Consider the following 22,296-nt stretch of genomic DNA (forward strand, 5'->3'; position numbering starts at 1 on the left):
CATGAAAAAAAGGTGCAATTACCTGCTTAAGATGATAGAGATCTGAATACATACAATCTTGCAGTATTAAGCTTTTCATATTTTTTCACTATGTTAATTAAATCTTTAACATCTTTTTGAACAGAGTTTAATTCTGCTAATTTACAGACACTAATAAACGAAGGCTTTAGGAACACCAAAGTACTTTAAATGTGATCATTTTTAATTCATCACACGAGTAAGTTAAAGGAAATGTTCTTCATAGTTCCTAAATAATTAATTACATTATTAGTGGTCTAAAATAAAACTAATTAGTTATTTTAAAAGTGAAAAATATTACACGCAGAGAGCACTGTTGAGATGAATATAAACCAGTGATTTCTCAAACACAAAACCCCTTACCTTTTATTTTTTAACTATTATATTTTCAGATCAAATAAGAGTACTGCTCCTTCTGGTGTGATGCACATATATCAACAATTTATTAACTAGATCAATTACTATTAAGCTGAAGTTTACACCATTTCTTTTTCAGTTATTAAAATAGAGGTAATTTTATTGAAGTACCAAAAAGTGTATCATATTAATCTGTTTTCAGGGCACAGGATAATTAGCATCATTTGGCTTTTTCAGTGGATAGCACATAAAAAGGCCATCTTTTTTCTAACATTTATTTACCTTCTGTTTAAAAAAATAAACAAGCTATACACAGTAAAAATGATTTCACCTGAATTTTCAGATAGGAATTTTTGTAGAATTCTGGTACATTTGAAATTCAGAAAAAAATTCTTCATATAGTATTTTTCTAGGTGTGCCAAGGACAACTAAGGCATTTTCCCATTTTCATAGGCATAATGTCTTAAATGTAATGTTAATCCATGTGGGAAAAATACAGATACATACACAAACTATACATTATGTATTTGTAAATTTAATGCATATAAAGTAAATAATATGAGGACTACATACCACTTGCTTCCTTTCCCCATGCCAATGGCTCTTCCAAAAAAGGTACATGTATTTAAAATACAGTTTGAATTTTATGATGTTCTGTTTCAGAAACCTGTTTACCACTGGTTTACAGTCTTGGCAGTTGTCTTTAACTCTGTCATCATAACTAATTACAGCTAACTCTAGGATTACCATATTGCAAACTCTCATCTTTATGAAAGTACAATGTTCTGCTGGGGGGAAGAAAAAAAATATATCCAACATCCCAAGGGCTACCAAAAAATGCCCTATTCCATGTTAGACTACAAACCTTAGGTCTTAGAATTGGTGCCGTAAACCTTCAAAGTACTATTCTTTGGCAAGTTGTTTTAGCCTGAAGTTCTTAAATAGTAAATCACCATTATGTTAATACCAAACCTTTGGCCTGAAACATATTAATTTTGTTTAACAACAACTGAGGTTTACATTCCCAATTCATTTCAGACATTTTGATGACTAAACATATATGCAAAAGCTTCAGGGAAAAAAGTTATTGCTAGTCTTGAATGTGTCCTTACTTTTCACTGTGAATGATTTTGAGAAAACATTATTAACAATTCTTGTTACTTACAACATAAGCATTCAAAGAATAATTCTTTTATAAAACATCTGGCACTGAATAAAATTTGCATTTGATATTCGAGTGTAAGTTGATCAACTCCACAACATAACAGATTTTAGATATTTTCAAGATTCATATTTCTACATTTTGTCCCATTGACAAGATAGGGATTTTAAAACTTGAACATATGTGAAGTAAGTGGGGAAGGATAAACTGGAAGGGTTTTCAAGATGGTGGTTCCAGGACATGGGGCATACTAGATCCACCCAATGAATCTAAGCATTGCACTTCATGAACTCTCAGACTAAAATTTTCTGTTGCGATTCATCTAGCCACATAAATAAATAATACAAAGATAAGATACTTTTAGTAGTATAGAGAACAGCTTAATTTTAAATTATTTTCATACTTAATACAACTAAATAAAAGGAGCATTGGGTAAGGTCACAAAAGTCAATATTCTGGTATTCTTCAGGCATTTCATGGTATACCTTCAACTCAATCAACTGATATTTTGTATCCAAATGGTTCAAAGAGCAGCCTCAAAACAATACTGTGATGAGATCTGTACTACTTGGTAGATGTATAATTGATAAGATATTGATTTTTTTTTAAACGAAGAACCTGTCCCTTTACCCACACCCATGGATCACTGACATGAATATTTTATCATTATAAAAGCCATGACCACCTAACAGAACCTTACTGCACTGAATATTTGGGTCCAGATTTATGGGAATCTTGACCAGACTCTACAATTCTTCAGACCTGAGATGTGTTATACAGAATTTTCTCCATTTGGAGAACATGAGTGGAATGTTAAGTTTCTGTGTGCATTAAAAATAATAAAATATCTATTCCCACTACAATTTTAACAGGAATTTGAAACAAGATATTGAAATCTAACAGCATTACAGGAAATAAGTAAACAAACAGGTTTTGCTTAGTTTTTTTAAACTACTATCAATCTTGCTTAGTTGTTCAAGATTTAGTTATGCAAGCATAAAAGAGGCAGCACAAACTGTATTAAACCCCCAATAATTATATTTTAAACAGCTTTGCTTTCAGATGAGATCAAGACAGAACTACATGTATCCCATGTTGCTTTTTGTTTCCCATCTTTTCTTCGCTTCAAATCTGAAATGAAGCACAAAACCATGTTAGGTACCACTACAGTGATATTTGGGAGTTTTCAAGAGAAAACATTTAACTTCAATGAAAAAAAATCAGAATTTGGTTTTTAGTACCCTACTAATTACAAAAAGGCAATATAAACATTAGACTAACTTATCAGTTGTGGTAACAACTACACCTCTACCCCGATATAACGCGACCCGATATAACATGAATTCTGACATAATGCGGTAAAGCAGTGCTCTGGGGGGGCGGGGCTGCACACTCCGGCGGACAAAGCAAGGTCGATATAACGCGGTTTCACCTATAACGCGGTAAGATTTTTTGGCTCCCGAGGACAGCATTATATCGAGGTAGAGGTGTATATATTTAGTCTGATTCACTATTCAGGAAAAACAATCAGGTCAAACTAAACAAACAAGGATCAGCACAAGTCTATTTGAAGTAAGGAAACATTAACTGAGATTCTATTGAATCCATTTAGTGCCAACAAAACCACAAATACTGAATACTGTACTCAAATGACGCACCCCCAGGCAAGCTTCTTTTTCTTTCGAGCTTCTTGGGAAGCCTCCGTATCTTGCTTGGCTTTTACAAAGTTGCGACAAGCAACAGCTTTAGCAATTTTCACACCGAGCTAAGAAGGGGTGAGAAGGAACAGAAAGAAAAGTCAACAGAAGCAAATGGTTTACATCAAACATGAGGCCTATCAATGAGTTATTTAGTTTTAGACACTTTCCCATGGGCTAACATGAGTTACGATATCTTTTGAAAAATCAGATGGACAGATGTACTCATAGGACTGAACAGGACCAGATTTTCTATGGGAGAGACAGATGATCCATTTTACCCTGCGTGCTTCGGTCCAAAAAGACAACTAGAACTGAAGGAGCAATGATTCTTATCTGTTCCCACCTCCACACCCTCACCAGCCAGAAAGATGGCAGTGTTAAGAATGGTGGGCAAGAACAGTAGGGGCCTCAAGGCTCTGAAAAATCCCACCCATCCAACAGATGGTATACTTGTAAATTCAAAAAATTAATATTTCCTCACATACAGTACCTTTCACATATGGAATTTAAAGCACTTTAGAACTGGTGAAGGCTGGATTTTAGGCTAATCTCAATAACACAAAACAAGTGCAAAAGGAAAGAGCTTATGTATTGGGCATTACTAGAGTATCAGCTACCCTCCTTAGTCTAGTTTTTTGTCTAATACGTCATGTTAAAGAATGAAAATTATTCATATAATCACATGAACTAAAATGACAAGAAAGTTTTAGATATGTAAAGTTTGTAGCCAACCAACCTAGACAGTTTTTTTAAGTAATAAAAACTTGGCATTTTAGCCACTGCTTTGAGTGTTTCAGTATTCAGTGTATATTTCAAACTAAGGGCCAAATTCAGTAGTGATGGAAGTGCCAGAGACATGTTAGATACATAAGTTGATCAGGAAAGAATAACTGACAACATTGTAATATGCACAGGTTTGGTATCCTGCTATAAATGTGTCTAATTTCCAGTGACTCAATGGGAATTATTTCCACTAATCCTAGGGATGAATTTGGCTCAAGTGGTGTTTAGGATGGTGCAGGTGAAAGAGAAAGAAAGGAGCTGCTTTATTTTACAACTCGAGTTGGCCAGAGAATGACAACTGCATTTCATGATAATTTGAGGTTTCAAAATTTGTTTTTTTTACTAACTGGAAGAAAATCTTTTGAACATTTTGCAAAACGGAACTGTGTTGAATCATTGGCTTTTGGATCAAGAAAATTAGGTATTTGGTTCACGTCTCTCCCTCTCTTGCCTACTGTGGACCTCAGAAGCCTTATGGTTTAACTCGATAAACAGTACTTTTTGATGAAAAATGTTTTGAAAATGTTCTGACCAACTCTACTTTCATCTTGTTAGTTGTTTTCATGACATACTCTGAGTCAGTAAAGACAACAGAAAATTCCTTTCAGTGAAACATTGTGTTGTGCAGATCACAATTTTCAGAATGCATAGTATGATGGAAATCAACCTTGGAAAAAGTTAGAATGTGTAATTTGATCTTCAACAGATTTATCAGAACTAACAATGTATTCCCATAACACCTCAAGCTGATCTTCTCAGATAAATAGTGTCAGGCCTTACCAATATCAAGTAGATATCAAGTAGATATTGGGAAAACCCACCATGCTGCAGGAAATAGTAGTGATATGTTTCAGTAATCCCCTTTTTAGAACATTACTGAACCAGTGCCCCAGCATGGCTCTAACTCTTGCCCATGTGTGGAGATTAAAAACTTCCATAGCAATTTTTGCAGGAATGGAGGTAGTGAGGATATTACCAGCATCTTGGCCAAAATGTTAATTTAGAAAATTATATTGTATCTGCCTACAGATCCAATTGTTTGTGTTCTTCACTTCCATCCGAAACTATCTCGAGCTACTACACACTGTTAAATGGTTGCCATGTTCTACTGAGAAGTTGACTGAAATAATGTATTTAGAGATCATTTGCAATAGGTTAAGATGATCTTCATATTATCAGACTCTAGATTATCATTATTTAGGTAATAAACTTGCATGTTATTCAAATAAGCTTTTGACAGGATGTAAGTTGGATGCCATTTTATTTATGTATTTACAAACTTTTTCACCCAAGGGGAATTGAATTGATGCCATGGTATATGTCAGAGAAAAGACAAGATGGAATAATGCCAGACAACAATTTTGAAATTGCCAATTTCAAAGATTTCCTTTACTGAACATTACTAACTTTCTGCTCATTTTAATTGAATTTTGTGATATCTGTGCATGATGTTAAATAATGCCAGCAACAATATAAGGTCATGGAAGAATTTCTTCTCAAAATTACTCCTATTCTTCCTGACAACCAGAAAACTCATTTGGCGAAGACTGCTAGAACACGTTAGAACAAGTTGCTGCTTCTTGCAGCAATAACTCACTCAAGGCGCTATCCAAAGCCTGAAGTCAATGAGCATCTTTCCAGTTGAAGACTGCTTTACACAACCTAGACTGCAAACAAAAGCATCCAAAAAAGATACCAGGGTGCAAGGCCCAGGTAACAGAACAGGGGTCTCAGACTACTGAAAACATGACTGGAAATTGCATTTGTCCTGGCAACACATATAGAGCTCAGTCTGTTGTCCGTATGCAGGTGGGGCTGCAATTTACTTCTGTGAAAATTGTACTTCTTAAGGCCATGGATCAAACCCCAAGAATGCAGTATTTTTAAATGTAATCTGAAAAGGAAGGTTGACTGTGGCATACTGATCTTGTTTCACCAGTGAAATACTGGTACCTGTATGTTATAAAGACTGCATACAAAACACTAACAGCTAGGCAGCTGGTGAGTTGAACCTACTGCCTATTACTCAAGATGTTTCTTTTATTTTTATCTTGTTTCCCACTCTCGCACCCACCCCGCTTTTCTGTTTCACTCACCCACCTGTTGGGTCTTCTCCTTAACCTAAATGGTGAGCTCTTTGAGGCAGGGGCAGCCTGGTTATTTGTTTGTACAGCACCTAGCACAATAGGGGTTCTTGATAATTGATTGAGGCCCTAAGCGTTTCTATCATACAAATAATAAATAGCTAAAAAGTGAGCATTGAGTATTACACTCATTCCTTAAAAAGTCTAAAGCTAAACATTTCTCTAATCTAGCTTTTGTACCTTTTAAGGGTCACAAATATGTCCTGCTGGAGTCCTCTGACGCACCAAATCAATCATGTGATCAGCCAATATTTTACATCATTAGCCATAGAATGATGTTTTGATTAACAAAAATTAACATAATCCAGGAATTCAATAGACTGACATCTGAACTATAAAATCTGAAGTTAGTCACAAAGCATATCACACGAAGACTAACTAAAATATAACATTGTTACTGACACGCAGCCATTTAATATTTAAGTGTATTTACAAGCATTAAAATTTTTGCTGTAAAAAATTAAATACCTTAAAATCCCAGCAACATATATAAATAATCCAGATTTAATGAACTAACAAATTCCTGAAGTTACAGTAGAAACTTAAAGGAATAGGGGTAGATTTTAATGCACTAAATGAGTATTTATGTGACAAAGCACAATCATTTTATTAACTTAATAAACAGAGCAATCAGAGGACTAAGTAGACAATGAATTCACAGCAGAAGAACTGTGCCTTTAAATATGTCATTTTTGGATTGAATTTTACGTTCTAGTACAATGAATTAACTAAGAGTTATTCCTTAACAAGTATACACTTAAAATATATTCTAGCGGGCCTGTTTAACATCAATATACACACAATCTTACATAACTGATGTCTATAAATGTATTTAAAAAAATCTTATAGTCTGTTTCTGTGAAGGCAGAATGAATACTTCCATCTTTGAAAGTATGGAAATAAAATGGGATAATAAGATCCTCTATAGTATATGTGGAAAGAGGGGAAATAAATGTTCTGCAGTATTAATGCTATCACTTTAGGGCAACATAAAGCCTAGTCTGCAAAACATAAAAACAAATATGTTGTGTTTAAACATACACAAACATTTTATTCAAACTAAGCATCTTCTATACCCATCCACACCCAGACGTACATCTTCACTTCCCCCCCCAGAAGAAATCCTTAAAAGCTTGGTCAATGGATTTTATATTTAAAAAAAAAAAAAAAAGCACAAACATTTCGGGTCATCAGATAACTCAACAAAATACAATGTTGTAAGAAGTAAGAAAACATGAATAAAAATATATACAACAATTTCTTGTGTAGCCAAAGTATCAGCATTTTCCATATAGAACATCCAATATTTTGCTGCATTTTAATTAAGGTGTCTAAACATTATCACAAAGAACTGCAAATTGGTCAGAGCACGCAGTAAGGAAAATTAAGCTCTAAAGGCTTTTTATCACCATATTTCAGGAACCAAGGGTGTAAAATGTTCTAATTTGGGATATATTAAAAGCCATAAAAGGTCTTTCAAAAAGATTAATGGTACTTTGCTTGGATTTAAGATAAGGGCTTTAGCTGGTTGGAAAAGCAGGGCCCTGGCTAGACCCTTGAGGCATTCATCTTTACAGCCACTTGGAAGATTTGTAAAAGCGTCTGCATAACCTCAAGCAAACGCACTGCGACATTTTTTTAAAATTCCTTTCAATTTTACAGGTTTAAAGTGTGTAAATCATGTTGGGTAGTAAAGCAGATATAATGGCTCATCCTTGTAACATAGTATAGATTTTTTTAAGACAAACTTTTTAATCAACTCAGTTTCCATGAGGCAAAAATCTTTCCATATTAAAGTTCACCGATAATCATTTCAAATATCTTACTCTATCAGCTTAATGTAGCATAAATGCAAACTTCTTATCCATCATTTTTCATAAAATTTTACTTATCTGAAATTGTTACCTTGTGACAAATTTCTAAAGCTTTCCCTCTTTTTGAATAGTTTCAAGGCACTTATTTAAAAATACCAATTATCATACCTTAACTTTGTATGGAATAACAGGTTTCTATGAAAAATATTTATGCCATTCTCTTTTGTTCTTTAATTAAATGAAAACAGATGTTTTCTGAAGTAAAGCGGAACCATTACTGGAGTACTTAAAGTGTTAAGGTCTTTAATTTTTATATCAGTTTGGTCTACAATTCCTGATTGTCTTTACTCAAGCTCAACATTAATGTCAAGCAAGTTACCTAGGAGACGAAAGAGATCAAAGAGACAAAAAACCCTCAAATGTCTGATTAATCAAGCCTGCAAACAGCTTATTTCTTTTAGCCTGCATGCAAGTATGAAAATGAGATTCTGGGAGCCGTACATTGTGCAGATTTGTTCATTCTTATCAGAACAAAGCCAGCGGCAGCTTATTTCATGGATCATTGGCACTGTCATCAGTGCTACACAGAACGGGTGACAGCTCCTCATTTTGAGGCTTGAACAAAATTAGCAAAAAGTCGGCACAAATTAGCCTCTCATCTTTTTAGTAATATGACATTATTCATTTACTTTTTATCCAATTTTTAATTTTTTCCTTGTCAGCTATCCCTTTCTAGTGTTTCTTGCACAGCATCATAAAACACTTTTAAAACAAGCAAAGAAATGGCTGAAGTTGAAATCGTATGTAAAGTTCAGGCGGCAAGACAGAAAACATTTTTATTGAGTTGCAACAGACATTTACTGTAACTTACAGAAAACTTTCCAGAAAATCTTGAGATATTTAATTTGGAATATTATTCAGCAGAGACCTTTCATTAAATGAGAAGTCATGTTTAAAATACAAACTCTCTATGATACGAGTAATGAGATAGCAGATTCAAGAACTGCTCCAGAAATGTCATATTTAGGTGTGATCTACAAAATGCTAAACCCACAGAGGCTTTTACAAAACATCTTTATTCAAACAGGTCCTGAAGCATCCTATGGTCATACCAGAGAAGCCAAACAGCCTTTTAATACAGTATTACAGTTTCTCATCAAATATGAATCTAGTTATTTCAGGCTTTGCCTTTAGCAATGATTTTCTCCTTTTATGTTATGGAATGTTATCCATTGCTGACGTATATAAAATATATAAAGCAAACAAGAATATTGAGTGGATTTTGCAGTGAAAATTGTCTGCTTTCAAGGATGTGCTCAACTTTCACTGTAAAATAGTTTGTAATACCTTTGTTGTTTTTTTATGCTGGATATTAAAACATCAAATTATATTTAGATGACACTAATGTAGCAAGGACAGAAAAATGTTCTAATATTTAAGCTCTCTTCTAGATTTAAACATTTATATGGAAGTAACTTCTTCCATTCATGAGAAAACAGCATTAAAAATTAACTATAAGCTGTTAGATGCTTTACACAGTCCCCTTATAAGAAAGGCAGTTTAAAAAAAAAGAACTGTAGTACTGTTTTCAGCAATTTCTTTATCTCTGTTCTTCTAAGTAAGAAAGCTTATTAACAAGCTTTGAACTTAAAATCACATTTACAATAATGTGCCATCAACAGTTTTATAAGCTAATTAGAAAAAAAAGATTAATTAATGACTGGCTGCTAATAAAATGGCAATCATGAAGAAAGAAACCAAGGGTGCTAAGCTTCAACTACCACCAATTAAGAGCTAATTACAAACAAATTATATATGTGTTTTGCTGTGGGCTTTAATTTACTAAAATGGTTTTAATTAAAAGAGAAAACATGCTGATTAATTGAACTGCAGAAAAAATCTACACTATAAACTCGGCTTTGTCTGTCTCTTTAATTAGACTTGTAACATCTGAAATCTTTTTTTAAGGTTTGTTAAGAAAAGATATACATAATTAGAGGAGCATAAGAACGTAATTCTAGGTGATAACCCTGTCATATAGCAAAGGTTAAAAGAAAACAATCTTAATGAAGAAAGATATTTGGAAGCACCTCTACTAAATATTAGGGGGGAAAAAACCCATCACCAAGACAAAATAAAATCTACTCTTCTTTTTTCCAGGTCTTTTAATATAAATGAAGCCCAAGTTAACTGTTGTGCAATTATAATCTTTAAATTTGTTGCAGCCACTTTGGGTACCTACACATATTATAGTAAATTTTGAATGGGGTAGATAAATGCAGAAATACAACTCCATTCATAGTAGTGGTAGTAGAGTAGCCATTTCCCCATGCAATTAATTTACCCTGTGTGTATCTAACAGAGGGACGTTTGTATGACTTGGCAACCACAAGCTATATACTATTTCTTTAACAATAGGATCAAATTTTAAAATACAGAGATAGTTTTAGGAACCTAGCTCATGTGCTCCCCAATCTAAATGATCAAGCTAGAATTTGCTTCCAAATGAGGACAATTTCATCAACAATTATTAGTAAGTGGTCAAAAAATGATATGTCACAATCAGAATCGATAGAAAGCTCAACAGAATAGCTCTGTTGGGAGATGAGAATGGTATCCCAATGACTGGTTAATTAATTTGATTATAATGCATATATTTCATTTAAGCTTTATTACAATAATGCAGAGTTTACTTGTAAATTATAGCTTTTGACACTTCTCACCAAAATGCCAGAAGCCTCTAAGCTAAACACATAGGAATAGTGCTGTCAAAACAGGTTATTTGAAGACTGACAACTGCTTCAGTAATTTAGTACTCTAAATTACATAATATTTTTAAGGTTTCTTTTGACAGGTAAATCTAATGTGGTCAAGATAATTTTATTGTGTTCAAGTTACTGCCCTCAGGCTAATGCACTCTTAGACAATGTGGCACCTATGCAGCAATAATAGCTACACAATAATCACAAGTGAAATGAAAAGTTTGAATTTTAGCCAGAATAATTCTCAGGACTATTAGAGCCATACAGAAATCTGCGTTCTGTTTCCAGAGACAGAACAAAACATTTGAGCATGACAACATTAAAGAAAAATATGGTTCACTCGAAGAACAATGTAAAGTATTTTCAGGGTGAAGTATTGAAAAGATCTCTTTTCAGGTCATGCAAAATCTATTTTAGAACAAGTTTACAAAGAATTAAATAGCCACAGCCTTACATATATATTCATATCTCAACATATGCAAGCATGTAAAGGAAATGTGAACATCTTTAACAGATTACGTTGGTTACACTGATGTGATATTACTAAGTAATTTGAGTCATAACTCTTACATAGGTTGTACATTTACTGTTATGCAGAGTCAATATAGTGTTCTAAGTTCTCAATATTGACTTATTTAAAGGAGTGCCTGAAAAGTGCAACAAGTACAGTAAGTGAACCATTCACATTGCAATTTAAGGTAACAGCCTATGTTAGAATGAAGTCTACTTCATTAAAAAATGTCTATTGATTAGAAGGATTCTCAGTCATATTAGGTATGTGTTCAAAGCTTGCTACCGAAGCAAGCGTGGTTAGCATATTCTATATACCACCACAAAACAATGTTTTATGAAATCCAGGGAATCTCTATACAAACATTGCAAAGCTGACCATGCTAACTTCGTTCTTTCAACAATATCCATTCTAAAAAAGATTCAAGGTTCCTTGGATAACTCCTATATAAATATTCAATACTTTTCTTGATATCTCTCAGGTTAAACAAGTTATCATTAAATATACGATGTTGCAACCATTGCCTTAGGTACTCATTTCTACATTCAAGCAGCAGAGCTTTAAAACATGGAGCACTTTGCTAATGCTTACAGTCTTAGATTAGGATATGATAAAGATAGCACTTGGATTACAATAAAATACACTTTAACTGTGAATATTTATATTGTGCAAATTGTAAGAAAATTAAAACTATCCATTCTTAACATAGTAATTAAAGTAAGTTTCTTGGAAGATGCATGCTTTGCAGAAATGTTTTCCAGTGCTGTATAGAGTGTTTAAAAACCCTAGATAAATTGTGTGTGCTTTTTTAGATTTAGAAGTATATAACCCACACAGATGAGGTTGAGCCTCTGCAGTAGTATATTCTATGAAGTATACTCTCTCAGAATGAAATTCATTCAATAGTGGAGAACCTGCCCAAGAATCACTGAACCACTAGAGCTCCATGGTGGGCAAAAGAATCAGAAAGAGGACTTGTAGAATCCATGGGCCCTGCATTCAGCATTTACAGATATCCACTAGCCCTCAGACTCTCAAAGGACGTTCAAAAGAACTGCCATCACTATTCCAGCCTATAAAGTGGAATAATGACCACAAAATGAGTGTGTTCATTACGCCAAACCATACAGAGTTTCTACGGTTTCTTAGTAGAAATCTTTGTGAAGGGATTGGGGTGAATTTCACCAGCCACATACTTACTACATTTCTGTTGTTAATTAATTTCATGTAGCTGCATAAAGGGAGGTTATACGTGTAGTCCACAATCTTACAATCAGATCCATGCATAGTCACTTGTGAGTGAACATCAGTGGGTCTGTCTGTGAGGAGATGCATTGAAGTCTATGGGTTTCTGTGCATGGGTCTACTTGTGCACAGCAACTTCAGAATTGGAGTTAATGTGTTCACTTCCATACTTCCTCCCCCCACACTTTAAAAAAAATATTTGATCAATAAGAGTTAGACATACAATTTTACTTTCTCTTGCTTATTTTCCTAGCACATGCACTAGCATATCCAATTCCAAGCTCAGAAACACCTTACTTTAACATGATTAACTCTACAATTGCCACAATACACATGCTAATTTTGATCTAGAAAATTTTTGTCATGCACACTGTAGAACTAAAAAAGGTTTACTAAAAGAAAATAATTTTTGATATGGTAAACGATTCTACATTTTAGCACTGAAAATTAGAATTTATAAGGTCCAAGCTGTCTTGGAAAAGATCTGAATCTGTTTTGACTTTAGTAACAGAGACACCCTGGAGAATTTTGCCCCATGATGAAAGCAATCAGATTTTATATGTTCCACATTCATTCAATTGCTAGCCCACAACAATCCAGCAACCAGGCTTAAGAGCACAAAGAAAATTGTGTGCACAGTGCTATGAAAAATCTCTCTTGAAACAGCAATCCATTCCTTGACAGGTGTATTTTCATCAAAGAAATATAGACAATATCCAGCTTCCAAACTTACTCCTTATCCTACAACATGATAATGTGTGCCCCCAAATATCCTGCAACAAGTGTTACATGGAGAGAAAAAGAAAAGAAAAACCCTTGCTACAGTATCATTTGACTTTCAGGGATGTGAATTTCAGTGATCCACCCAACCAGTCTCCAGATTATGCACATTCTGTAAATCATCACTCGGATTCTAAGGGAATCAGATTTCACAAAAATCATCCCTCACTGTGTCATAATGATAGCACATCGACAGCATGATTTTGGCATTCCCTAGCTTTTTTATGGCATGTTTTCATTGCCTATTCCCAGTCATCTCTTTATTTTTGGCTTCGTTTTTCTAAATGCTGATGCTGCCCTATCAGTTTCACAGGCTTATAAATGTTATACATCAAAAATTAGTTTCACTTATTAAAGCAGGAAACAGCTTTAAGAACTCTGGGATCTGTGCCTCAAAGCAAAGGCTTTATCAGCAGGTTCCAGTCACTGCTTCTTGAGAAAGAAAATGGTGCTGATTAAAAAAAAAAAAATCTATACACCTGATTTCCAAAAGAACACCCACCCACTTAACACACATTCCACAGGGCTGCAAGGGGGCTGTACCCCAAATAGAATCCGCTTATTTTTGATATCCTCATACAACACTGCTCAGGAATAATAATTAAGAGAAATAAAATGTAAAATAATGCAGTTTGTATATAAGAAACAGCAACTCAACTCGTTTTTTACCACCTTCGTGGGTGCCATACTGTACACAGTCAAGATCTTTCTCTGTGTTTGGCTCAAACCATTTCCTGGTGCTTACAACATTTGGAGGTGAAAAGAAAAGTAACATTAATAGCTTAAATTGTGTAGACTGAAAAAATTGGTTATTTTTTTAGAATTAATTCACTTTCTACAAAAAAAGGTAGCATTTCACAAAAACAAGGATTTTTTTTTTTTTTTTTAAAGTTCAGAATGGGACGGGAGAAGATCACATGGACGTTTGCATCAATATTTAAAAATGTGAAAGCAATTTTGTTTTATTAGTCTGTACCTGGTCTATGAGATAATAGTGTTCTGACTCAGCTGCTCCCATAACTGCACCCTTTCTTTGGCTCTTTATGGAATCAGTTACTACATGAATAATTTCACCAGAACAAAAGATAGCACTTCCCCCCAGCTCCCACAATTATGGAGACCCACCTTAACCCATGCAGATTCTTTTTGTAAGTCACAAAAGAAGAACCAATCTTGCAATGAGTTTTGCATAGGCAAATCCCTGCACCTGTGTAAAGTCCCACAGAAGATACTGGGAGACTGCCCACATGAAACGCATTGCAAAATCAGGGCCACGATCATTTGCGTTTTCCTTCTCTCACAACGTATTATTTATTCAGACTAACCACCTTAACCAAAATGGAATGAAGGTTGTGAACACTAACATTGTTTCAAACGTATTCTTGTTTTTAGAACCTGCTAATACTATAAAGTCAACAATTTGGAGCTAAGGTTCCACAAATAATATGTAATGATAGCACTCAATATGCTAGGTGTTGTACAATCCCATGTCTACCCAATTCAGATAATGATCATCTTCTTTCTTGTCATTTCCCAATTTGGGGTCAGCGACTTTTCTAGCCTTCTTCCAAAACTCAACATTGTATACCAGGCTTTCATACAGATTGGTCTCTCTGAGGTCCACTGATATTTGGCTCATGTATTGAATCTCTGGTCTCCCCCTGGGTCGTCTTCCATCCACAATTACTGCAAGAGCCATCCTACTGATAGAACTCTCAAGTTGCCGCTGGATAGGCCCATACCAACATAGCCTAGCCTCAACTCCCTCAACTTGGGTTCAATTAGAGCAACTTGCATTAGGTCCCTTACAACATCATTTCATTTCCTATCATGGAGTGTCCTACCATTTGACCACATCATCTTCATTTCTGTGGTGGAGAGCATACTGATTTACTTTGTTGTGGTTGGCCAAATCTCTATTCCATTAGATTCCTTACATTAAGATGGGTCCAATTCCAGTTTTATACATTCATCTTTTCGTCACACAGAACTGGGGTCGGCGCTCACCATTTGCACCAAGCAGCTTTAGTATGCATTTCAGGTCTCTTCTTGGAAGGAGATATATTAGGAATGTTTTTATACTGTACTTGAAAGGATAGGTGAGATGTTGGCATATTTCATTCTGAGCAGGTGGGTGATCTCAAAAAGGGAGACACATGGCCGATAGTATAATTACAAACTTAAGAACGTCTGCTATGTGAAGTGACGGTTTTCCAGTCACTAGTGGAAATGTAGATAGCATATGGTAGTTACTTACTAGTGCCCTCAGTGGCTGAGTAAGGCAGTTTCCAGTAAATGTGTAGAGGACAGATGCTGAGGCAGAGTCAGAATTTAACTAAGTTATTTATGGGACCTTAAGTACAAATTTCCTAGCCTCCAAAACTCTGGGTAACTAGAATGGTATACTGTACTGTGTTAAATTTAACTGATAAGCAAGTGCAGCTTTAATTCTATTTTTAAAAAAGTTTGGGTGGAAATTTTCTTATGTTAAAAACATTTATGTGAAAATCTGAAGTAAATTGTAGTGTTTTCCTTCTTCATTTTTAAACTTTCAAAAACCCTTTGAATTCTAGTGGCTTTGCCAACAGACCTGAAACCTCCAACCCGTGTGTGTGAATGGGAAGATTCACAGGAGGTAGGAGATATGTTCTAGCAGGAAAATGGAAAACCTTGTAGGAATAAATAAGAGGAAACATACAAACCATTTCTTCTCTTTATTCAAAGCCACATTTGACTGTTCTCCCTTCCCTGGCTTCTGAGCTGTTCTCCAATATTTTCTTTCTTCATATTTTCCCCACCCTCCCTCTGCCTTCATGGAAGCTGGAGGCCAGCTGCCTATGCTGGACTCTAGTGATGCACTGCTGATGCCATACACACACATTTATTTGTGTGGTTTCTCATTCTAAATCCCAGTTCACAGAGGTATCTAACAGGTTAACTACCAAAGTTGAAAAGTTCTGTCAGCATTTTACAAACCCTTTGAAAGATCAAAGTTAATAAGTTAATTCTACAAACAGTCACCCACCTGCCATACAATTACTCAGACACACTAGCTACCACTGCAAACAATGTAATAAAAGATGTGAAGTTTCTGGACCAACCTAATTTTGAGATATGTTCTTAAAAACAAAAATAATTACAATTATTCCAAAACAAAACAAAAAAACCCTTTTTATTACATAGCTATATCTCTGAGCTCTCTCATCCAGTTTGCTAGAGGATAAATTTTGTTAAGGTGGGAAAGAGAGGCAAAGTCTGAGGTACAGAATATTAATAAGAAAGCTACTTTCCATCTGAAATTTCTTGAGAAACTGATGTGGAAGAAGGTTGAAATTTTAGGATTATTACAGAAAACTATTTATAGTCATAACTATGGATTTACTAATGTGGCTCCACAATAACTTGTTTGTCTGAGACCAATCCTTTTAGGGGCTATGTGTTCAGGTCTTCTTGTGATAGATATTACTCGAGCCATTGAAAATACAGATATCATTGTCCAAACAGTCCTAAAGTTACATCTGTGGCTATAATAGGTTGTGGCTGAAAGAAGCCTATGTAAGCAGCAGCAAAAGGAAAAGATGCCAGGAACAATCTTTAACAGTATTTGCTTAAATTATAATGACTTATGACTAGATACACAAAGTTAAAAGAGTTCTAAGAGGTAGTATTTAACTAGGTCAACTTACCTCACGAGTGGCTAATCTATTACTCAGTTCCTCAGCTCTCTCAATATCCCCTTCAGTCACAGACTTGTCTATGCTGACTTCAAGACCAGACTGGAAAAAAAAAAATGGCAAACATCTTCAGGCCAAAATGAAGGGGAAATAGGATTTATAGAGAGAACTCTTCACGTACATTTTAAACATCTGTTTAACAGAATTATATTTATTTCACACGTCTGTAATTTCCATGTAAAACAAATCACATTTGTCTAAGCGTTGTAATGGATAGTATCATTAAGTAGTCCCTGAAAGGCTGACTGAGCACAAATCATTGTATTAGCTCCACCTTATGTGTAGGGTAAATACTGTAGTTAAAAATATATATATATGGACTAGTTTATACCTGTCACAAGAAAATTTCATCTCAAGATATGGATTATCTATTCCATCCCTGAAGCTTTCCTAAATAAAATGTGAAGTGTATGTGTCAGGTAACATGAAGAATGGCAATTACCACTGTATCTTTGCAGTTCTTAGATCTTATCTTTATCTCAAAACTGAATTCTGGCACCATGCCACTTTGCTGTACTACTAAGTCCAAGTCTTCAAATAATCACGGTATGAAAGGGGAAAAAATGTTTTACATTTTTTAAATTTCTGAATACAAGACAAAACTGTCCTAATAACAGAGGCAAATTCTAACTTGTCTAAAGTTAATGTTTGCAAATTAAGGATGACCAATGACAGTTTAAAAATATATATATATAAAATACATCTGTGCTCTTTAAAAAATTGTAGGTTTGTATTTGTTGAAGATTCCAATTGTAATATTTCTGAAGGAATATAGGAGTGGAACTGAGGTTGTGCCAGAGTGGGAATTTTCTGTAATATTTTGTATGACTTATTGTGTGTGCCTCAGTTTCCCCTATATGCTGTATGGCAGGAGAAGGTGGCTTATTCTATGCAGAGACCCAGAGATACAGGTGTAACTGACACATAGCTGTCTAGGGCAATGGCCGCTGGTGTATGGGGAGTCCAACTGCCAGACAATGGCCGTTCCAATTGCCTGGACATTTGGTATCTAGCAACTAAGAACCATGGATGGCCCACCCCTCTGCAGGAAACCAGCCATGTTTGCCAAGGGAACAAGAAAAAAGGACTGAGGAGTGGCCAAGTGGTGGGTTGTTAAGAGTTGGCTGCTGGAAGCTTGAGACTCTCTTTAACAGGGACAAAAGAGGGGTCACAGGGCTCTGGGCTGACCATGATGGACCATGCTGTAACTTTCCATTCTCTGTGCTGACCAAGGACTTTCTATGCTGTGTTCCAAACATCTAATAAACCTTACTGGTTTTGCAACGCTGTCTGAGAGTCACTGCAGATGCCAAAGGTGAGGATGCATTGCTCCTTTTAGGTGTACAAGTTTCTCTCAGGTTTCTAGCTCAGGCGGACTCACTGAAGGGAGCTCACCGCATGAAGCAGGGGTGCTGAAGGCTCTGAGGTTCAGTCTAAGGAGGCAGTAAAGCCAAATGACTTACCCTAGTGAAGAAGTGAGTCCGTCAGGGGACGGGGGAAACCCGGCCCCCTGAAAGGGGTCCTCCCAGGGACTGTTCCAGAGCATCAGACGTGTGGATCCATGACAGATGTCCACAAGGAGATTGTTTAAAAATTCCACCAAAAAAATCTTTTTCCAAATCAAGAAGGAGACTTCCATTTCTTGATTGGATTTAAATATTGTTGAAGTACAATAATATGTCATAGCTGGTCAACTAACCTACTTTGTTTTAAAGATGTAATGGTAAATGAAAATATAACATCTGTTACTACTGAGAAATACTGTTAAGAGGATTTTTCCTTTCATTTTCATACATTGAAGATGTAAGTCAGAGAAGAACAAAAATTTAATAAAATAATTCAAAGTTGTGGTGGCAGTCAATTCCATTTGATGCCTTATGAAATTAATAGATATAATTAACAGTTTGCCAGCACTAACAAAAACAATTAATCAGCTGGAGAGCTTCCACATTTTGCTGGCCGAGGCCCCTCCATTATCCAGGTCTAACCTGAGGAATTCAGTGCAAGACTGTGGTTTCAGTTAAGGAGAATTATGAGCAGATGTTTGCCTAGAATTAGGACTCAGAAAACAGTGATCAAAGTCACTTTGCTTGGGATATGTAACCTAGAAAATGTAATGTGGTTTTATAAAAATTACTTAAACCTTGGCTAGAAACATCACTGACCAAATAATGCCATAAAGCAGTGGTTCTCAACCAGGGGTACATGTACACCTGCAGGTACACAGAGGTCTTCCAGGGGGTACACGTCATCTAGATATTTACCTAGTTTTGCAACAGGCTACATAAAAATACAGAAGTGTCACGGCACACTATTACTGAAAAATTGCTTGCTTTATATGGTAAAAATGAAAATTATAAAATAAATCAACTGGAATATAAATATTGTACTTTTTCTGTGTATAGTATAAACAGAAGTATAAAGTAATTGTCTGTATGAAATTTTAGTTTGTACTGATTTTGTTAGTGCTTTGTATGTCTGATTTTGTAGGCAAGGAGTTTTTAAGTGAGGTGAAAGAGGGGTATGCAAGACAAATCAGTCTCCTGAACGGGGTACAGCCGTCTGGAAAGATTGAGAGCCACTGCCATAAAGAACACAATTTACAAAGATAAATGGGTTTTGAAAATGAGACATTACTGATGACAATCAATAATAATTAGTGCCAGAAATTGCTAAGAGAATTATTGGCCGTGTTAATATATTTTAATAACATAAATGTTTTAATAATCCAAGACTACTTCTGATGAAGTATCACTTTTAGATAACTAACGCCTGTACCTCAAGACAATTCCATTGTTTTCAATTAAAAGTATCAGCTGAAGTATTTTAAAATTAAAAGAAATTCACCCTAGCCAAATCAGATGTGAACTTATCTCTATGTATATCACAGAGAAAGAGGGGAAAAAAAAAAAAAAAAAGAGAGAAATAGGAGGAGATACCGAGGGATATTGTATCAACAGAAAGTGTAGCAATTCTTCAATATAAGTAATATCTATAAATTGCGTGTGCTGTCTAACTAGATGATCATATTACAAGTGTTACATAGAATTCTCTCTCTAATAGAAATCTATGATTATTTACTCACCTTCAACCAACTTTTTTGCTTATTCTTATTTCAGTTATAGCTGGATTTTAGTTTTGTCATAATATATCATTGTCATCACACTTCTAAGAAACTATGAATAGCAATCACCTTTTGGGCAGCCCTGTTGCTCACAAGAGATTCAAACCTATCATTAATTCCAAAGTATTGTGAGAGTTCCTTCCATTGACCTTCATTTGAAGACTGCTGACTGAAAAACAGACAAACACAGCTTGGTACTAAGCACAGAGTAAATTAAACTGATTATTCAGTTAAAATATGAATAGCAGTTAACATTATCAGCTATGTATTTTTAAACTCTCCATTGTTTGTAATAACCTTTTAAAAGCCAGAAGAAAAAAAAAAGAATCTTTTGTTCCCCCATTTGGTAAAAGTTACCCCCTACTCAACTTTCTAATGGCAACAAAATTAACAGCTCCTTTTGTTTACTTCACAATATCTGTACTTGAATCATGTAAGGCCCCAACCCTGCAGTTAACTTCGCATGTAACTACACATACAAGTAGTGCAATTGAGGGCAAGTTGCAGGGCCGGCTCTGGCTTTTTTGCCGCCCCAGGCAAAAAAGCCTCCGGCCGCCCCCCCCCCCGCGGGGGGGGGGGGGGCGGAGCCCGGGGGCGGGAGGGCGGCCGGAGCCCCGGGGTGAGGGTGGCGAGCCCCGGCGGGGGCTCCGCTCTCCCCCCCGGCGGCCGGGGGCAGGGCACGGGGGGGAGGGCGGCGAGCCCCAGCGGGGGCTCCGCTCTCCCCCCGGCGGCCGGGGGCAGGGCGCCGGAGGGGAGGGCGGCCGGAGCCATGGGAGGAGGGCGGCGAGCCCCGGCGGGGGGGGCTCGGCTCTCCCCCCCCCCCCGGCGGCGAGCCCCGGCGGGGGCAGGGCGGCGAGCCCCGGCGGGGGCTCGGCTCTCCCCCCGGCGGCCAGAGCGCCGGGGGCAGGGCGGCGAGAGGGCGGCGAGCCCCGGCTGGGGCTCGGCTCTCCCCCCGGCTGGGGCTCGGCTCTCCCCCCGGCGGCCAGAGCGCAGGGCGGCGAGCCCCGGCGGGGGCTCGGCTCTCCCCCCGGCGGCCAGAGCGCAGGGCGGCGAGCCCCAGCAGGGGCTCGCCGCTCTCCCCCGGCAGCCGGGGGGAGGGCGTGGGGGGGAGGGCGGCCAGAGCGCGGGGGGAGGGCGGCGAGACCGGCTGTGGTCCCGCTCTCCCCGGCGGCCCGAGCGCCGCGCCGCCCCCTTCCAGGTGCCGCCCCAAGCACCAGCTTGGTTGCCTGGTGCCTGGAGCCGGCCCTGGCAAGTTGTCATAACTATGGGTTAAGTAATAATAAATTAAGTCCCTCCTCTCCTATTTTAATTTCTACCCAAGTCAATTTTTGTTAAATCAAGAAATTTCCCCATCAAATAATTTTAAGGGTCAAATTCGGCCATTGACTGCCCGAGACTCTGACTGACTTGGAAACTGCTTACAGATATCCAAAGATAGTATGTGGCCCTAAGGTTAGTCAAGTTTTGTACTCATTCTTACTGGCAATGTCCCTTTACAAACACACTTCAGATAATTATATTGACTTTATACCTTTCAATCACTTCTTTTATGCTCTTTTTCAGTTTTTCTGAAAAGAAAAAATTAGGAAATCAAATGCATTTTAAAGACATTCACAAATGTCTGGTACAAATCATTAAAAGAGACTAGTTCAAGATTAATGTGTAGGTTATTACTAAGTAATCTTTAAGGCCTGAGGTACCAAGAGACCCCCCCCCCCCCCGAGTTCCATGAAGTTAATGGAACCCCATTTAGGCAGACCCCATTAGCAGGACTGGTGCCATAGTGCCTACTTTCTAAAATGTTTTTAAAGCAACAGGATTATGCTCAGTAGTAAGGGTTTTCATAATAAGAATTTTATACAGTATCTGTTAATAGAGAATTGTATTTAGAAAGCTAAAGCAAGAGTGAGTCATTGGATTACTGAAATAAATTTTAGCTAACTGGTAATCCTGATAAATCAACATTAATTGAAGAATGTTTACAAGTTGAATTTCCTTGCAAGTGGCACAAATATAAATCTATACCGTTTCCATAATAGTCACACAACAAAAGTCTCTAGTTCACAGGCACAGAACGCTGGCATCAATGGTGCCCTCCAGCCTGGTCTTTCACTTTAATTCTTGAAAAAATAGTTTTTTCCAACTCACTTTAGTAAATCAAA

At 36.7% G+C, this 22,296-nt stretch overlaps 1 protein-coding gene across 2 annotated transcripts in view; it reads right to left on the bottom strand.

Annotated features, from left to right (window-relative positions):
* Positions 1-204: 204 nt before the first annotated feature.
* Positions 205-22,296, bottom strand: part of FAM204A (family with sequence similarity 204 member A) — a 28,171-nt gene continuing 6,079 nt past the window's right edge. For both annotated transcript variants that reach the window (XM_065407571.1, XM_065407572.1), the window contains exons 4-8: positions 21,666-21,702; positions 20,204-20,303; positions 16,963-17,052; positions 3,196-3,302; positions 205-2,668 (exon numbers count right to left, since the gene is read on the bottom strand). In XM_065407571.1, coding sequence (XP_065263643.1) covers positions 2,617-2,668; positions 3,196-3,302; positions 16,963-17,052; positions 20,204-20,303; positions 21,666-21,702 — 386 coding nt within the window. In that variant the 3' untranslated portion in view covers positions 205-2,616. The remainder of the gene's footprint in view (positions 2,669-3,195; positions 3,303-16,962; positions 17,053-20,203; positions 20,304-21,665; positions 21,703-22,296) is intronic.

The sequence above is a fragment of the Emys orbicularis genome, chromosome 7 (assembly GCF_028017835.1).
Source record: "Emys orbicularis isolate rEmyOrb1 chromosome 7, rEmyOrb1.hap1, whole genome shotgun sequence".
NCBI lineage: Eukaryota > Metazoa > Chordata > Testudines > Emydidae > Emys > Emys orbicularis.